Genomic DNA, 17,357 nt, shown 5'->3' with positions numbered 1-17,357 from the left:
AAACAAACACCCCATTGTTAATATGCAACAAACACTTTATACAAAAATGAATGTTCAGAGGAGTCTTGAGTGGCTGATGTAATACATTTCTTTTTTAAACACCTTAATACTATTACTGTAATAACACAAATCTAAAGTCACCTAAATAAAACATTACGATAATAATGTGGCCTGATGATATAATGTAGAGTCTATTTAAGAATCAGTCTGCATAAATTTAACAATGGACAGAAAACAGTTAGAATGATGTGAATATTTCAGCAATAGACAATACCACACTGAAAATTAGAAACAGTGCACTTCCACTAATTACACATGCTCATACTGAAACATGCACATGTGCATACAAAACCAGTACGGAGATACAATTCTCTCGCCCCCCCCCCCCCCCCACACACACACACACACACACACACACACACACAGTCTTCTTGTGCAAGCTAAAATGCTACAATATTGCTCTGGTTTCATTTTACTTTTGTAAAAGGTCAAGTAAATGCAACTGTTTTTGTCCTGCAGATGTAGCAAAGTCTAAACCAGAAGTTCTTAATAACAGTGATTGGCACACTTATGGCATCTCTGAATTTGGTTTTTTCTTGGTAATTATCTGTTCAATAAAGGTCTATAAACATTATAACCCTAGGGAAAAAGTATGATAAAGGCATAAAAATAATCTGAAAGAAATTATTTATCAGAACTTCATAATAGTAATAATTCCTACTGGTAACAAAATTTAACAGCAGACTTAATTTCTTGCACAAACTCAATCATGGAAGTGCAATGCTTATTTCTAAATTGATTAGTCAAATTTTGAAGAATTCAGAGTGGTCCAAAAGCATGTTAACACCAACAGTAAAATAAAGTTCGTTTCTGTTTGGCACTTGCAAAAATAAAGTGTGAATGTACGTGTGTGTGTGTGTGTGTGTGTGTGTGTGTGTGTGTGTGTGTGTGTGTGTAAAGAGGCACACATCTGATATCTCAAATGTGGAAAAATGGCGAGATTCAGTAAAATGTTTCTGTTTTATTAGTAGTAAAATGAAATGAGCAAATATAACATAAAGCTGGAATTCAATGAAAAGAGGCAGTATATCTGAATATCATATATTCAAACAAAATAAGAAATAAATGTTTTCAGGAACTCTAAGCAACCAGAGAACGAAAAGATAAGTATTCAGAATGATAATCATCATCACTCGTTTTAAACCACAGCACCAAACAGCTTATGGCCAGTTCTACATCTATTAAAGCACTTCATTTTGGATATGCTAACATTTTATATAATGCTTAGTGTATTTTGAATATGTTCTCACGCACTAACACATATTTATGCACATGTTGTGCAATATGTATACCTCATTACTGTGTGACTGTAACCTAAGCAAACAGGATACAATGCAAATTTTCATGAGATTTTTTCACAATACTGATTCACAAACAATGCAAATAAAATTGGCTTGTTATGACTGATCATTTAAGGTACTTGAAACAAGCGGTTATATTCAACTACAAACTATATTTACAAAAACTAGGTAACATATTTCAGTATTCATGTGGATCTAATACAGACAATGTACAATCATTGCCACAATCAGAACAACACTTATACAGTAACCAATATGTAATATTTACTTACATGGAAACAAAAATAAATCTGTTAAACCCTAACACTAAACAAAGCTGTTATATTTTTTTTTAAATTTATTTATACATACATAAAACATCAACATTTCACACATTTTGCACCAATGCTTCTTTATGAAACATGACTGCCTGTTATGGAATATAAATGGATGGACTGAGAATTGCTACTCTTTATTAACCAGAAAATGTTCTCTATCTCTCACAGCTTTCAGTCAAACAGGGATGAACAAATATGGAACACAAAAACAAAACAAAAAATTACAGGATAAGACAAGTTGCAGCATAATTTGAACTTTCGGTAAAAATCAACTAAGTCCTCTGCTTATAAGTCTAATTCTGGCAACATCACAAAGTACAATAATTATCTGGTACTCAAGAAAAATTGAATTTATAATAGTAGTCTTAACTGGACAGTCCACAAATTGCTAACACAACTGAGCCAAGACATCCATTGTCTACACAAAAGGATACATGTAAAACATACACTTCTAAATTACACAAAATTAAAACATTTGTTACCAAAGTACTGAATACATATCTTTATATATATATATATAATCTATAGCTCATTCTCTCTCTCCCATATACTTTTTACCTATCTACCTACATATCTACTTTAGATCACATTTGAAATGTTTGGTTCAATTCAAAGTACCAGGCTTTGTACGTCTTTCTTCAATGTGGAAGCATAAACATACACTCAATTACAAGCACCAACAGGCAGACTCTTTCTTCTACAAATATGCCATGACATTAAGTTTAGGACCAGAATACTATTCCATAAATTAAGGCATCAATTTTGTAGTATGGGTGTGTGGGGAACAGTGTCAACCATTTCCTACTGTATAATGAACACATTTTAACACATGAGAAGAAAAACAATTAAGCGTGACCGGAACAGCTAATTATTTACCCCAATAGACTTATTGATTATTGCACATCAATTTGACTTTAACATGATTTCTTGTGCGCTTGAGAGAAAACGAAGTTTCCATTTTTCTTCCCAGTTTCAACATAAGTCATTCTTAATCAAATGTCCAGTCTAACAGCTTATTACAAGATAAAATGCAACAAATAAATACATCCGTAAGAAAATTAATGAGTAATGGTAAATTAGTTACTAAGTTATCACAAGGCCGTGTCTGCGTCAAGTAATGTGCTGATCACTGCTAGCTGCCATTTCAACTCCACACAGCCATTGGTCCTATGGCTCTAGCTTGTGCTAAATGTTTCTCTTAGTACTGGAAAGGTTATAATGGCTCAAACATGTGCCAAGGCCAAAAAGAATTTTTTTTTATAAGAACACCAATATTTACAAGCCAGCTTTTACAAACATATTTTAGTCTACTGTACTATCTCACATTATCATGTAATACAGTCCTAAGGAAAAGCTGTCTGCTGCACAGAACTCTACATGTTACAACAAGGGTAATAACGAAGCATGACATACATATAAATTCACATTAACTATTTGTAAGTCTCAACAGATAGATCACAACATTAAGAGTGTCCAATACACAGAATCCTCATAGGTATTTCTAGTTACAGAAATATTTCTACCCTACTGTTATATTAGTTATTGCAATCTGAGGCTGCCAAACGGTAAATATAATGAGACATTTGTACTTGGCAGGAAAGCTGTGTAATGATGTGATTCGTCACAACTTTCTGTACGTGTTCTCATATTTAATTTTTATTGGGTTTTAAAAATTTACATTAAAAACAAGAATGATTATTCTGTCAGGTACTATACCGATCACCCATTATGATGAAGCCACATCTTGCCTGATCTTATTAAGTCTATATTAATACAAGAAGAGAAAAGTTTAGCCACAAAGAAAGTGGCAAAGAGATTTATTGGTGCATATAATATCACAATGGAAAGGATTCACATTCATATTTCAGTGTGAAGGTAGCCAGCTTCCTTCATGGAAGAACTGGAGTTACTTTCAAAACTGTCTTTCTAGCAATCATCATCAGGTTGCTAGTCTATTTCCATATGAAATCAACTCCACGTAACATCACAGACAGGAAACAAGACTATGCCAGGAGTTTATCTCACAACCTCTCAAATTAAAGTACATTACAATTAGTTGTCTTCAGCAAACTTTTCCAAATTTCAGTTCTCTGTGGCCAACGCTTCTTGTGCTACATACTTACATAGTAAATATTATAGTGAAAATGCACATTTTGTACAGCTTGTAAAACAATACAGCTCTACAGATACACAGAGCACCATTACAGTTGGAGTTAAATATGCGGTAATGAAATATAGTTCTTTATTACAAAATAGTGACTCACACGTGACAAGTCATCTAGAATGCCACAATCTGTTTTCCTCAACACATGTCAAATAATATCTACACAAAAAGTCAGCTTATATTGACAGTTCTGAGCACAAATTATATTACAATACTGAATATCTTCCACATGTACATCACTATGTACAGACTTAACTGCTAATGTATTCAAAATGCAAGTGTTCCTACACAGCATAAGCGTAACAGTATAATTTTGAGTCACAGGGTTATCCCATATCCAGTATAATCTTGCAGACTGTTAGAGAGCCTCTGGAAACTTCTATTCACTGATATGTCACACAAAATTTCGAAGTCATGCCCTCAACTGTAAGAAATTATGCAAATAAATCATTAATGAAAACATTTATTCTATTCAGCCACTACTACTCCTCAAGATTGGTGTAATATGCCATTTAACAAAACTGAGCAACCTTTCTCCCCAACCCCAACCCCCACCATTATTTCATTCATTTCAATATTACCTATGACAAGCAGATTCCTGAACAAACTGACACATTCTGCAAATGCTAGTTCACAAAGCCAATGTGTCGATTCCAATACTTATGAAGTCCGAGAATTCATGTTTAACTTTTTTCCCCACTACACTGTTAGGCCCACAGCACTGTCAGATCAACAGGCTTTAAAATAAGTAAATTTTGCATCCAGATTAAATTTCAACACATTGGACAGTGTGACAAAATTGTTTCCACAGAAAAAAAGTTCCATTTATGGTTGAACATCCTAAAACTCCCTGAGGCTTCTAGAAGCACATCCCTTTTTGCTTTTTAGAAACAATGAAATACAAAGATTTCTTCTATATTGAGAATAATTATAGGAGGACCTGAAATAAGTTGTTCACAAAAACTCTGTGTAAAATATTGTGGAATAAATATTTTTAAAGCAAACACCAAAATTACTTCCAAGACAAAATAATGTTCTCAATTACTGTATGTAATATAAGGCCACTGAAATTTATTATTCTGAGTTATTGTTACTGAACAATTGATAGAAGTTTTCAAAACTGCCTACTTTTTTAAAAAAATTCAACAGTTCACCAGCAATATGAGCAGACAGATAGCATGCTAACACAATAAGAATGCTGGTATCAATTCTGTTCATTGTTTATGTACATTAGTTCACAAGCATGGAGTATGCTGTGGTCCATTCGAACTGTTCATGTCATTCATTACCCATATAAGGCACAGATTAATTCTTTCACTCATACAAATAAATTAAATTGGATTTCAAATTTTAAAATTGACAGATTACAAAATACTCATAAAAATAAATTTGTGGTAACCAATATTGATTATACAAATGGTTGAGATACAAAATTTAGCAATTACAACATGAATGTGATTTAATTGATGTTCAGTTTGTTTTCATCTTTCACTGGGGAAGTCAACTGACAATTCCTAAGGAAAAATACACTCTAATCTTACACAGAAAAATAGCAAGATATGTGAACACCAGAATGTTAGCACAATATACAGCTCAGATTTGTTTTAAAGTCTGATTTCCTTGTGTGACATTCCACTGTCTTGTGAACACAAGAAGCTAAAGCTATTTAAACAATGAGCAAAAATCATTAGCATTTTTTTTATGTATCTGCTTATCAAGATCCCTATTCCCTAACACAGACATCAAAAGTTTTACTGCGTTTGGTTAATTACAGAGGGCACAAAGTGTATCAGGAGGAGATTTTTTGGTTGAAACTATTTTTTTCTTTTGCTTAAGTCCCACACCAAACAATTACATCTTTCTGGATTATAACACAAGTATCCTTCTGTGAACAAGCACCTACACATGAGAAGTATGACATTTGCAGGTCTTTATAATAGCAGGCACATGTTACCACAAATTCAATCAATGCAATGACTAACCAGCTATGGACATACTGCTGCTTTCCATACAAACATGCAGTTTAAAAAATCGTGTTATTTCTTTTAATTTTACAATTGTCTAACCCTCTTTACTAAAGAAAACAAGGAAATAAAATTTTCATTTGCAATAAAAACAGAGCATCACAGTACAGCACCTAAAATAGGATACTCTACATGATGCTCGATCGAATGCAATGTGCACTTTACAGATGTATCACAATTTTGGTCTCTTGAGCCTGAACTGAAACCTTGCCTGGTCTCCATTTATTTTGGAGCATGTTGGAAAAAAGGATATATTCGGTTTGTAAATAAAAATAAAACAAGACAAGTGAATAAATCCTAACCAATCATACCATATCAACAGTTTTCCTTTATCCAAGTGCACCAAAGCGTTAACTTCTAGAAGACACAGTTTAATAAGATTTTCAGCAGAGAAATAATGGATGGTTAGATAAGAAAATTCAAAGCCTCACTTCACAAACTGTGCACATCAGCCAGTAATACACAAGTATCAAATATCCAACACTCACCCTGATGATTTGCTTTGATCCCTGGTCATCTGATCAATGTTTATGGTTACAGGTATGAATGAGACTGACATTTCCAATCAAACACTCTTGAACTATTAAAGTCAGCAAAGCAGAGCAACAATGTTTACTGATATGAGCCCTGGAAAGCAACACCAGTGCTCTGAAGCCAATAACGTGAAGGATGCAGAACTCCACTTTATGTTCTAACTGCAGTCACTAAACTTACTTCAGCAGACAGACAGTATTTACATTATACAATTTGTTTTAGGACAAAGTCTCCACAGAGAGCAATCATTTAGCTTCATAATTTGAGGGATAAAGTCTCTTAGGCACATATGATATTTGGAAAAAAAATTGTAACACATGAAAACAACAAACTGTCTCAAATGAAATGCTAGTGCCACCACAGCAAATTTGAAAGGCACAGGCCTTTATGGTGCTTGTTGGAGGATATGAAGAGGAAGACTACACAACACAGCAAAGCCAAGAGACCGATAATTAGGTACTTCCTTGCTACGGGCCCTGCAAATTAACTGGACTGGTCAGTAGTCTCCCTCTCCCATAAAAGGAACAACAACTTACACTGGGAATCAGCAACTTAAAAAGATTTTTAGCAAACAGTTAAGACAGATCACTGCAAGAAATTATCTGTGACTAGCTCAGACAACACATACTAATTAATATATATAATAAAAAAAAAGAGACTATGGCTGTGAATGGTAAAGAGGGCCGTTTAATGTACATCTGATGTTCACTTCCTCCACTAATTCTTTAATGCAACAGTTAAAATATGATGATGTGTGGCATTGTGACAAAACATGGTAATGTGCAGAGGCATGTTTCTTGAAAATTGAATGGTACCTCCACATTACTAGCATGTTTTCAAATGCAATACTTTTCACATTTACATATGTAGAACCTCATAAGCACTCAAATAGAAACTTTATGAATTAACTGCTCAAATTCGCAGCAAATTACAAAGTAAATCACTCAAAATGACCATACTCCATAAGGTTATGGAAAACCTAAATGATTCAATCACTTTCCACAAAATATAGCTAATACTTCTTTAGTGCTCAAATTTATCAGTACTGAGAAAAGGAGAATATTTGGAGGAGGGGACGAGGGAGGGGGGGGACAACCATGAGACATTTCATACTCAAGTAATCTTGAGCATCACAAGCCATAAAAATAACCAAAAACTAGCCTCTAGCATCCTTCAATAATGTGGCACACAACCTGCTGAAAATAAACGACTAGCAGCTGGCACACTTCAATAGCAGGAATGTGTGTCCCATACTGTCAGACAGATAAATGCTTCTCAAACAGGCACTCACTAAGTGTAAGTTGTTATATATATCTTTACTCAAAGACAAATGGAAGAAATATATCACCAATATGGCTCACCAAAGTCTTCGGCACAAGAACCACCACCTCAGAAAGACAATGTATCGTGCTCTATCTGCCACTCAATATCTTAACCTACCGAACACAGTAAAATTCTGAATTGGTCAATGCACATAAATTTTGTCACAATTCATGCTGTTAGTACAGAATGTTTTGATCAGTGTTACACAATTTAATCACATTTTACTTATATTACTATAATGTTGTCTGTTGCAAAATCATTTGGCGTTAATTTAACTGAGATTTTAGTGGCCTGAGAGGCAAAATGTGCACAGTTTGCACATCCTCACCAGAATGGTGTTCACTGCAATGATTTCTTATTAGTACACTTTTTTTGTTAGATTTTCTTGTTTTTTTAAAAAGCTATAATACATAACTCTTACCTTAATAATTACAACAAAGCAACTGATATGGCTCAAAATTGCAGTTACTTAACATTCTTTGATTAAAATGCTGTCATTACTGTCTACAAATCACACTTTTTGCATTTTATAGTATTGTTCACAGTTAATCACATAGAAGTTGTACAATCATGGAAAATGTGACCACATTTCTACAAAATACTGCAAATCTGGAGGTGAAAATACTAACAAGTCAACTTTTGTCATGTCAATATTTTGCATTACAAATCAAGGAAAAGATACTAGCTAGTAAAGCACAGTAATGGTATTATTAAATCCACTTTCTCCTGTTAGTAACTGTTGCGGAAAGTAGATAAGACTGCCCAGTTCTTAAATGTACACTCAAAATATTTCACACTATGTGTCATTTTTAAAGTTCTGCAACTGAAAGCTTTCACTTTTCATAAAAGACAATTACTTTTGATGAAATATATGTTATTCTATTACAAGACCACAAATATATATTTATATTTTATATATATGTATCTTTCTTATTTCTATATGTATAACATGTTTGGTCACAGAGGTATTTTTATTCTCCCCTTAAGAGGCAAATTTCCTTATCCCTCCAATAAAAAAAAAGAAAAAAAGAGTATAACAGCCTTCACACACTCATTCTTCTCACATGATTAAAAAACAAACATGGCAAGGATGGATTCAACGTTTTTAGTTGCGCACACTTGTGTTAAGATCTTGCTACCTTATTTAATTAAATAGATCAACTATTTGTCTCAAGCTCATACTGCAATGTAAGATACTATAATTCTCCCCCTCATAAAAGCAATGAACTATTTAAAAATTGAAAGAAAAATGCAGAAAATACTCCTTAATTTATCTGTTTTGTGTCAAAAATATTTTTGAAATCCATGTCTTCAAAAATTTGTTTTATGTACATACATACTAGTTTTTTACAAATTACATGTGTCCATGCACCATCAAGAGCATAATCTTCAGAGGAGGAGTGGGAAAGCAAGGAAAATCATAGATTTTTCTAACTATTTTGACATCAAAATACACTCAGGCCCAAGATCTTGCACTAAACATGCACGCCACACAAACGCGCAAACTTGCGCGTCAAAACACACACACACACACACACACACACACACACACATTCACTTTTTAAAAAGAAATAAAGGAAATCACACATTATTCTCTAGTTAAAAGTTCACAAAAATTGACGAGTTTGCACAGGATCACTTACAAGATTATATCACATTTAATAAGGATGCAGCAAACTTTTTATATAAATACACATGTTTATACTTACACTGGCTACAATAGAATAATAATTAGAATGCACTTGGTTTTTAAATATTACCACTTTTCATAAAAATGTGTTTTTTAAACGCAATATATTAAATACCTCATATTTTACCTTAAAATCTTAATCCCTATGTATTTACGATTGATCTTAATCTACATAAAAACCTTGTGTTTCGATTCAGAATTTGGTACTATACTCACTGGAGAAAAATAATTACAGGTAAGCTTGTTATGTACACAATACTTGGCTCTTTTTGAAAAATCTTCCATATGTTCACTGCAGCTGCTGTCGTTGTTGTTGTTGTTATTATTGTTATTGTTGCAGTAGTAGTAGTAATAGTAGTAGTAGTAGTAGTAGTAGATAGTAAATGTTGATGGATGTTGTTGCTGTTGTGGATGTTGTTGCTGCTGTTGAAGATGTGGTGGCTGTTGATGGCATTTGCATGGTTGTCATCTCTTTCACTATCATCACAGCATCCATCTATAATTATGGCTCTAGTCTAACCATGGCTTTTATTTGTAGCTTACAATACTTTATTTAACTGTGCAGAGCCACAATTTCAACAACACTGAGTCTGCTTCTACAATACTATACTAAACTCTTTTTTGGCTGTTATTACTATAAAGAAAACCTTAGTATACTCAGGAGTATAAGTTTTGCACTATCATCTAAAAGAAAAGAAAAGAAAAGCAAATCTCTCGTTGCTTTTGTCAATTCTGAAGGAGAGAGAGCATTTTCATTAATCAAAACTGGGCAAATGGAACATCTTACATTCAACATAAAGCCACTTTAGAGTCACAGCACAGTTGAAAATACAATACACATACAAAATTTTATTCTTTCCAGTTGTTAAGTGGATAAGTTTGATTACTCTGCACCAATTTACGTCTATGCACACACAGGTAATGCAACAAAGAAACGAGTGTATGCATAGCACCTACTAGTGCTGGTCAAAATTTATCACTATGTCTATATTTTCTTTTTTTTTTTTTTTTTTTGAAGTAATGGATCACAAACATTGAACACTATTATTTCAAGGGAACACTTCGATTGTGTACAGCCGCAAAGAAATGGGAAGGCAGCACTTTTACAGGACAGCCTTCAAAAACTAATGCCAGGTATTTGGCACACAGTCTGATTGTAACAACATTAAATATTTTTAAAAATTAATCCTCACATCTTAACAGTCAAAACTGCAATCCTCATATATTTTATATACATATATATATATTTATATAAGTAACATAATAATAAGAATACAACTGCTGTCACTAACTAGACTCTCATAGTTATGGGGACAGAAGCAACCGTATAGCGCAAATAGGAAACTGAGATCACAGGTATGGAGATTTCTCTCTTCTCCACAGCAATGCGCACAGGTTCTCCAAGTCATTCTATTTTAAATTCAGTTTTGTTTTACAATGGCTACTATCCAACACATTTTGCAGTTGGACAGCATGCCGGCACTGAGGTGATAGATAGGAGATGGAATTTGGGAGCAGTTTCCTTATGTAAAAGGATGGAAAACTTCGAGTACGTCACTATGGAGAAGATTCGATAGAAGCTCATTCTTCACTCAATATTATGCCCAATATACGTTTACGTGCACAGATGGGACAAAGGAAAGGATTTTAAATTCCTGTAGGTAGGCACAAGTTTAGTTCACACTGAGCCCTCACCCAGTAAGTCACCTGGCAGGAACGAATTGAGAGACGAAGGCGTCGAGCGGTGTTGATCACCACCTGACGTTCCGTCTCCCCACAAGGAACCTGAGACAGATGATGGAGTAGGTGGCCAAAGCTGGCTACCTGCAACTCCACCCCATGCGTCAGATGCCGACTTCGCAGGCCCTGGACCACCTTGGGATCCCCCAGCACCACTGCCTCCTGATCCACGTCCACTACCTGGTCCTGGACCCCAACCACTGCCAGATGTCTGCTGGCCACCAGCGCCACCACCACCACCATGGCCCAGGTGCTGTAGCAATGAGTGCACCTCCGACTCACCAGGTGACTCGGCAAAAATCGTCGTATTGCCGAGGACGCAATTGTTAAGTGCCCCTTGAGCCTGGAATTAATGCAGCATATTTTTTTTTTTAAAAAAATGTCACTTTTTACATTTCACACGTATCTTTAAACTTTCAATGGAACAGTCACCACAAGTGTTTGATTATAATCTTACAGTGCTCTTTAAAAAATTAACAGGGATCCAAAATGGAACTATCACTTAATTCTTTTACAACAAGAGTGCTATGTAGAAGCACTGCAGTGAAAAAAATGTGTTTTCTGATTGACTGCTATAACAATTTCATTTCCTGAACAGCATCACCATTCACTGAACTTTAACAACGCAACAGTGAATGTGCGTTGAGCGGTCCATCCACTGTCAATGGTTCTTCTAGGCGCAGGCAGTGGATGAACAAGTTAAGACGTGAACCCTTATTAGGAAATGGCTTGTTTTCTGAACGGCAAATCATGAACTCAGATCAATAAAATATAATATCACAATCACACGGAAAAGTGGAAATCAAATAACAGGTGGCTATTTGATGGGAAAAACACAGCTTAACAAATTATTTACAAATAAAATGAAAAATTAAAATGCAGAAATATTACTAGTTTTTCTAAGTAACTGTTATAGAAGTCCTAATAAATCAATCAAAAAGCATACAAAGTAATTTAACTCGATGTGGCATGGCTAAGTAACACTCCATCAAAGCATAAGTTGGTAAAGATACTAAAATGGAAACAAGATGATTATCATCTACACAACTGAAGGGTGTTGGATCCAAGCATAAGAAATTAATTTAGATGCAAACAGATTGAAGGAAATTCCAGAGTGGAAGTGAAGCAAAGTGAGGTTTAAATTAATCCAAGCATGAAAATGAACAGGACCCATAAATACAGTTGCACAGAAAAGAAATAATGTTAAACTGAATATACATAATGTTAATTGGGATTGTAGGCAAGCTTTCTGAAACAGATAACAGGGTAAGAGAATTAAAAGATACGATACACCACCCGTGGAAACCTGGATTAGAATGTGTATTGAAAGAGCCATCAGTAAGTTAGGTGAGAAAGATAATGGGCAAAACCTAATTGGGGGGGGGGGGAGCTAAGATGGATATTAGTGACATCAAATGAAGATTAACTATTGTGTGTGGATAATGATGGCAGCAGAAAAATTTAAACTGACAATAATTCCTAAATACAAAAATATATGTTTAGTATGTACGAACAGTACTGGAAATAGCGTAACATGGGCAACTAACAATTTCTGGGTCAAAACCATTTTTGTTCTTCAATTAAATGTAGTGGACTTTATCAAAATGCATAATAGAGGAGAAATTGCTATATGACTTAAAATGAAGACTGAACTGCTTAAGGCAGCAGATGAGAAATAGAAGTAAAAAATTGAAATCAGTAAAGAGTTTGGTACACACTAAACGATAATTGAAAATAGAGATAAAATTATGGTAATATTTGAATGCAGAACATTCTAACCGAGAGAAAATATATTAGGACGGGTAGACATGAAGATGCAAGGACTGTATTGGTACGGAAAGGGAGAGGAGGTTCGGTGAAATAGGAACAAGGCAGCCCGACAGGAGAAAGTATTGTCACCGAGTCCATTACATAGCCAATAACATTAGTTCTACAGAGATGTAAAGCTTTGCTTTCATAGCAAATTTATTTCCTAGGACTGTTGCACTGATGAGAAATGATAATGAAATTAAATTCTCATTTCTTTTAATTGATGAGGAAAAGAACACGGGACAGCTTAAGTATGAAATGATATTTCTTACAATTGGTGTAGCCTTATGACAAATGTCCTTTTGGACAAAGTTTAAAAAGACATAAACTTGTGTTTTGTGACTTTTCTTCAAACACTAAACATAAAAATAATGGATGTCAATGAATACCCCCCCCCCCCCCTTTTTTTGGCCTGGTGCAATTTTCTGAGCGCTGCTACTACGAAGACAATCTTTTAAGCTGCAGTGCGTGAGTGATTTCCTGTGGGTAATTTTTGTTCTCTTCATTGCAGAAAACAGTCACATTAGTACATAGCTGTAAGCATAGCTGCAAAGTTGTAAAACCGCAGTAATTTATGTTGAGAAATATTTTTATATGAATCTACAAGACTTATTTTATGCCCGAATTGGCCAGTTTTGTTTTCCAAACACTGTACTGCAGAAACTACAATCAGCACTATGATGGACTTTGCTTGGTCCCTTCACTCATACAGGAGCTACAAATAATGCAATTCAAAGCGGAGTGCGCAAAGCATTTGGGAATAGCTAAAGTTGGCGGCATCATAAACTACATAGTTCAGGCCTGCTTTCTACTGATATCTTATGCAACCGTACTTCAAAATACCATACATCATGTTGAAGTATCTGCAATTTCGTACAACAGGAACTTTAGCTTGAATACAAATGTACACATTTCTTTGTTCCAACATGCTAGGTCCGACAACTGAGTCCCTAATCACCAAAATGCGGTATGTAGCTTGTAAGAGACCATTCAACTGCTCACTGTCTGATGTGGCACCCGAGCGTAACTTTACAACACTGATACATCACTGCGTTTGTGCAGAGGTGTGTTCTTTACTTTGCAAGCACGCTCAAACACATTATGTTTCCTAATTGGGCTTCACCACCTGATGTGCTATATTATTAACCAAAAATTGGTTACTTTTGCAATATTAATATTCAGAAAATAAGGCTACTTCAAACTATCCCTGATAAAATAATCCATCTAGATACAATTCGCTATGCAGAGCTTTCATTATGTAAACGGCATTTTCATGTTTTGGGGCAGAGTTCGTATCTACATCGGAATTTACTGTATCACAAAAGCAAATTTTTCGGGCTCCTAATTATTACACTGTTCTACAGTACCACAGGATGAATTTGTTACTGCTGACAATTATGACAGACTGACCACGGCATTTTGGATATTGTTCAGAGCACAATAAATCAATTTCCTGTATACGACAAAGACATATTTGACGAATGCAGCAATTCATTCTGCAGCTCTTGCAGACACCTGCTGTGTTGCTGATCTGAGCTCATGTATACAATCCTTTACATGAGCACACGCACATGTAAAAAACGTCTGAGAAGTTTCAGGTGTTTTTGCTGAAATATTCACAATTTGGGTAGCAGCAGACCAACTGGTGTACAAGACAATTGCTGTGAAGACATATCGGAACTCTACTGCTGGAAGCAGAAGGCCCACTAAGTCAATGTGTATGTGGCAAAAAATGCGTGGTTCCAGGAAAGTGACCTATCCTCAGTAAGGGTAACACTGCCTTACCTAATGTTGCTTTTGTAGTATTCGCATGTGAGTGCTGGCAATGAAGGACATACGACTTAGGCCCATGATTTTCAAACAGCTGTATGTTGAATATGGTTAAGAAAAGGGTATATGTTAATTATCTCCAATACTATCACCACTTGAAGCATGTATCTTTCCTCCTGACTCACCCTGTATACCTACAAGATTTCTGTGTCTTTATTTAGTGTTAAACATTTTTTGGTGCATCTGATTTTATTACAAAAGCGAGGCAGGTTGAAGTTTATCATCTTGTCTATATGAGCTGACTACAGATCTCGGAGGATGGAAATAAGTCAAAATACAACCTTTATTACTTTTCAGAAAAAAGGCAGCTCTATTCTGATGGAGCTGTTATGTTCTGATATCCATCTCCATTAGAGGAACAAAATGTGCACCAAAAAAGTTTCAAAATGACTTGGGTACAGCAACTAAGGTGCAAATTGACAGCCTGATGCAATATCAACAAAGACCAAATACTCAGCATGCAACAACGAAGTTTCCCTTTAATATCCAAACCAACCAACCGACGACAAAGTAGCTTAATGCTGTCTAGGACTGATGGAATGCTATGAGTAACAAACAAGAAACTTCAGTAAAATTGTCAAACACCGACTGAATTTTTTAACAAAACAGTGTCTCTCAGCAGAAACATTTGAACAAGGAAAATATTCAAAAAACTGAAATCAAAATTTATCAATTCCTCTTCCCTGAATTACAGTGGGCAGAGCAATTCTACTTGCTGGTTGTGAATACACACAAACACACACACACACACACACACACACACACACACAAAATTATTTTCAGTGAACTGAAGCCGTAAGGTGGGTAGGCTGGCTGGTGAGATGGCTTCGGTGGCATAGCACTTCCCTCAAAAGACAGAGATTTGGATTTCAATTATGGGTAAGCAGATAGTGTTAACATGTCAGTCAGCCTAAAGATTTAAAAAAGCAGAAAGATTCTGTACTGCAATACAGACAAGAGTGATACCAGTCACATACATTATTAATCATGAAATATTAGAACAAGTCAAATGAAAATGAGAACTACTGAATTTTCTAGAAGAGAACTTTTTTTCTGGCAGTGCCACTACTAGTGGTCAGCTCTTACTCGAAACCCTAACCCAATCGTCATACTGGTCATATGATGGGACATTCAACCAACTATGTTAATTACATGTAATTCAACTATTTATGATCCAAAGACATAACACAATGGTTAGAATAATGTGCAAACATCAGTAATTTAGTTTACTAGAAACTGTAATTTCTCAAATTAATCAAAGCGGCCAACAAAAGTGTAACCATTTACTATGAAACATTTTTGGTGTTATGAATGACAATTTCTACTGTGGTGTTCCACCAAATATAAAATTTAATATTTCGAAAACATATTCCTTTTTTCTCAGCACTGACAATCTCTGTGTGTGCGTGTGTGAATAATGTAATTGTGAGTAAAATTGTTTAATTAATTATTTAAATATTAATACTAATTAATTAATTATTAATAAATACTGGAATGTTCCGCTACTCTACAGCCTTTGCAATTCCATAAAGAGTGTCAGTTTGCTACTCAACAGTTGAGACATGTAAAGCCCTTGTGAACACTATATGCTGTTGTGCAAAACTAAAGGACGAAATTAACTCTAGCATGATGTTACATTGCTGAGTAACACAGCTCGATGAAACTTGGACCATACATAGAAAGAACTGCTACAGCACAGGACGATTCAAAAAGAAAGAACGGATTTCAATTGTTTATTACAGGCAAACTATAAAACATAGAAACACATTGCTCGTATGTCACTGGATGGATGAAGGCTCAAAATTTTGACACAGCAGCGCTGTTGTTTGTACCAGTATGGCAATTACACTACCAGATAAAACCATTCTGTTTGTGGAAGTCATGCTGAGCCAACCCATTGTTCACGTGCAGTGAGCATTCTGTTGTTGATTCAGCAAGAAGCCACCTACTTGCAAGCAGATTTATGACTGGCAAAAATTTTATTTTGGAAGTTCATTGCATACACAAAGGGAAAAGTACTGGTTGGCCACTACATCTGATGAAAATGTTGTGCTTATCCAATGTGTGTTCCCATGGAGCCCTCAGAAATCGCAAGAGGAGCACGCCACGAGCTTCAACTTCCTCAACAATATTGTGGCATGTTCTCAGATAATACCTGCACATGAAGCCTTACAAGTTGCAGTTACTGCAGCAATTGTGTCCTGGTGACCATAACAAAAGGTAGGAATTTTGCATTTCAGCTTTCCACGATGTGGCAGAGGACACTTTTTCATAGCGACTCACCTTTTCAGACAAATCAATGTTTTAATTATCGGATAATGTAAACAGTCATAATGTACAAATTAGGGGGTCACAAAAACATGGCATTGTCATCAAACATGAATGAGACTCAATGAAACTGAATGCATTTTGTGCCGTTTCTGTTCACAAAGTTCATGGATTTTTCTTTTTTGCAGAGGAATCTGTGACAAGAATATCACATCTGGGCATTATGATGGAAGTCGAGACAGATGGTGCATTGTCCTTCCTTGACGTCCTCGTTCGACGGAAAACCAATGGGTACCT

The 17,357-nt window shown here is 35.2% G+C and overlaps 1 protein-coding gene across 1 annotated transcript in view; it reads right to left on the bottom strand.

The window, feature by feature from the left end:
* Positions 1–8,747: 8,747 nt before the first annotated feature.
* Positions 8,748–17,357, bottom strand: part of LOC124592855 (protein Gawky) — a 283,677-nt gene continuing 275,067 nt past the window's right edge. The window contains exon 24 of the mRNA XM_047131874.1: positions 8,748–11,496. Within this exon, the coding sequence (XP_046987830.1) occupies positions 11,092–11,496 (405 nt within the window). The 3' untranslated portion in view covers positions 8,748–11,091. The remainder of the gene's footprint in view (positions 11,497–17,357) is intronic.

Source organism: Schistocerca americana, chromosome 2 (genome assembly GCF_021461395.2).
Source record: "Schistocerca americana isolate TAMUIC-IGC-003095 chromosome 2, iqSchAmer2.1, whole genome shotgun sequence".
NCBI lineage: Eukaryota > Metazoa > Arthropoda > Insecta > Orthoptera > Acrididae > Schistocerca > Schistocerca americana.
The sequence above is the reverse complement of the archived record's forward strand: the minus strand, read 5'-3'. Positions and strand labels throughout refer to the sequence as shown.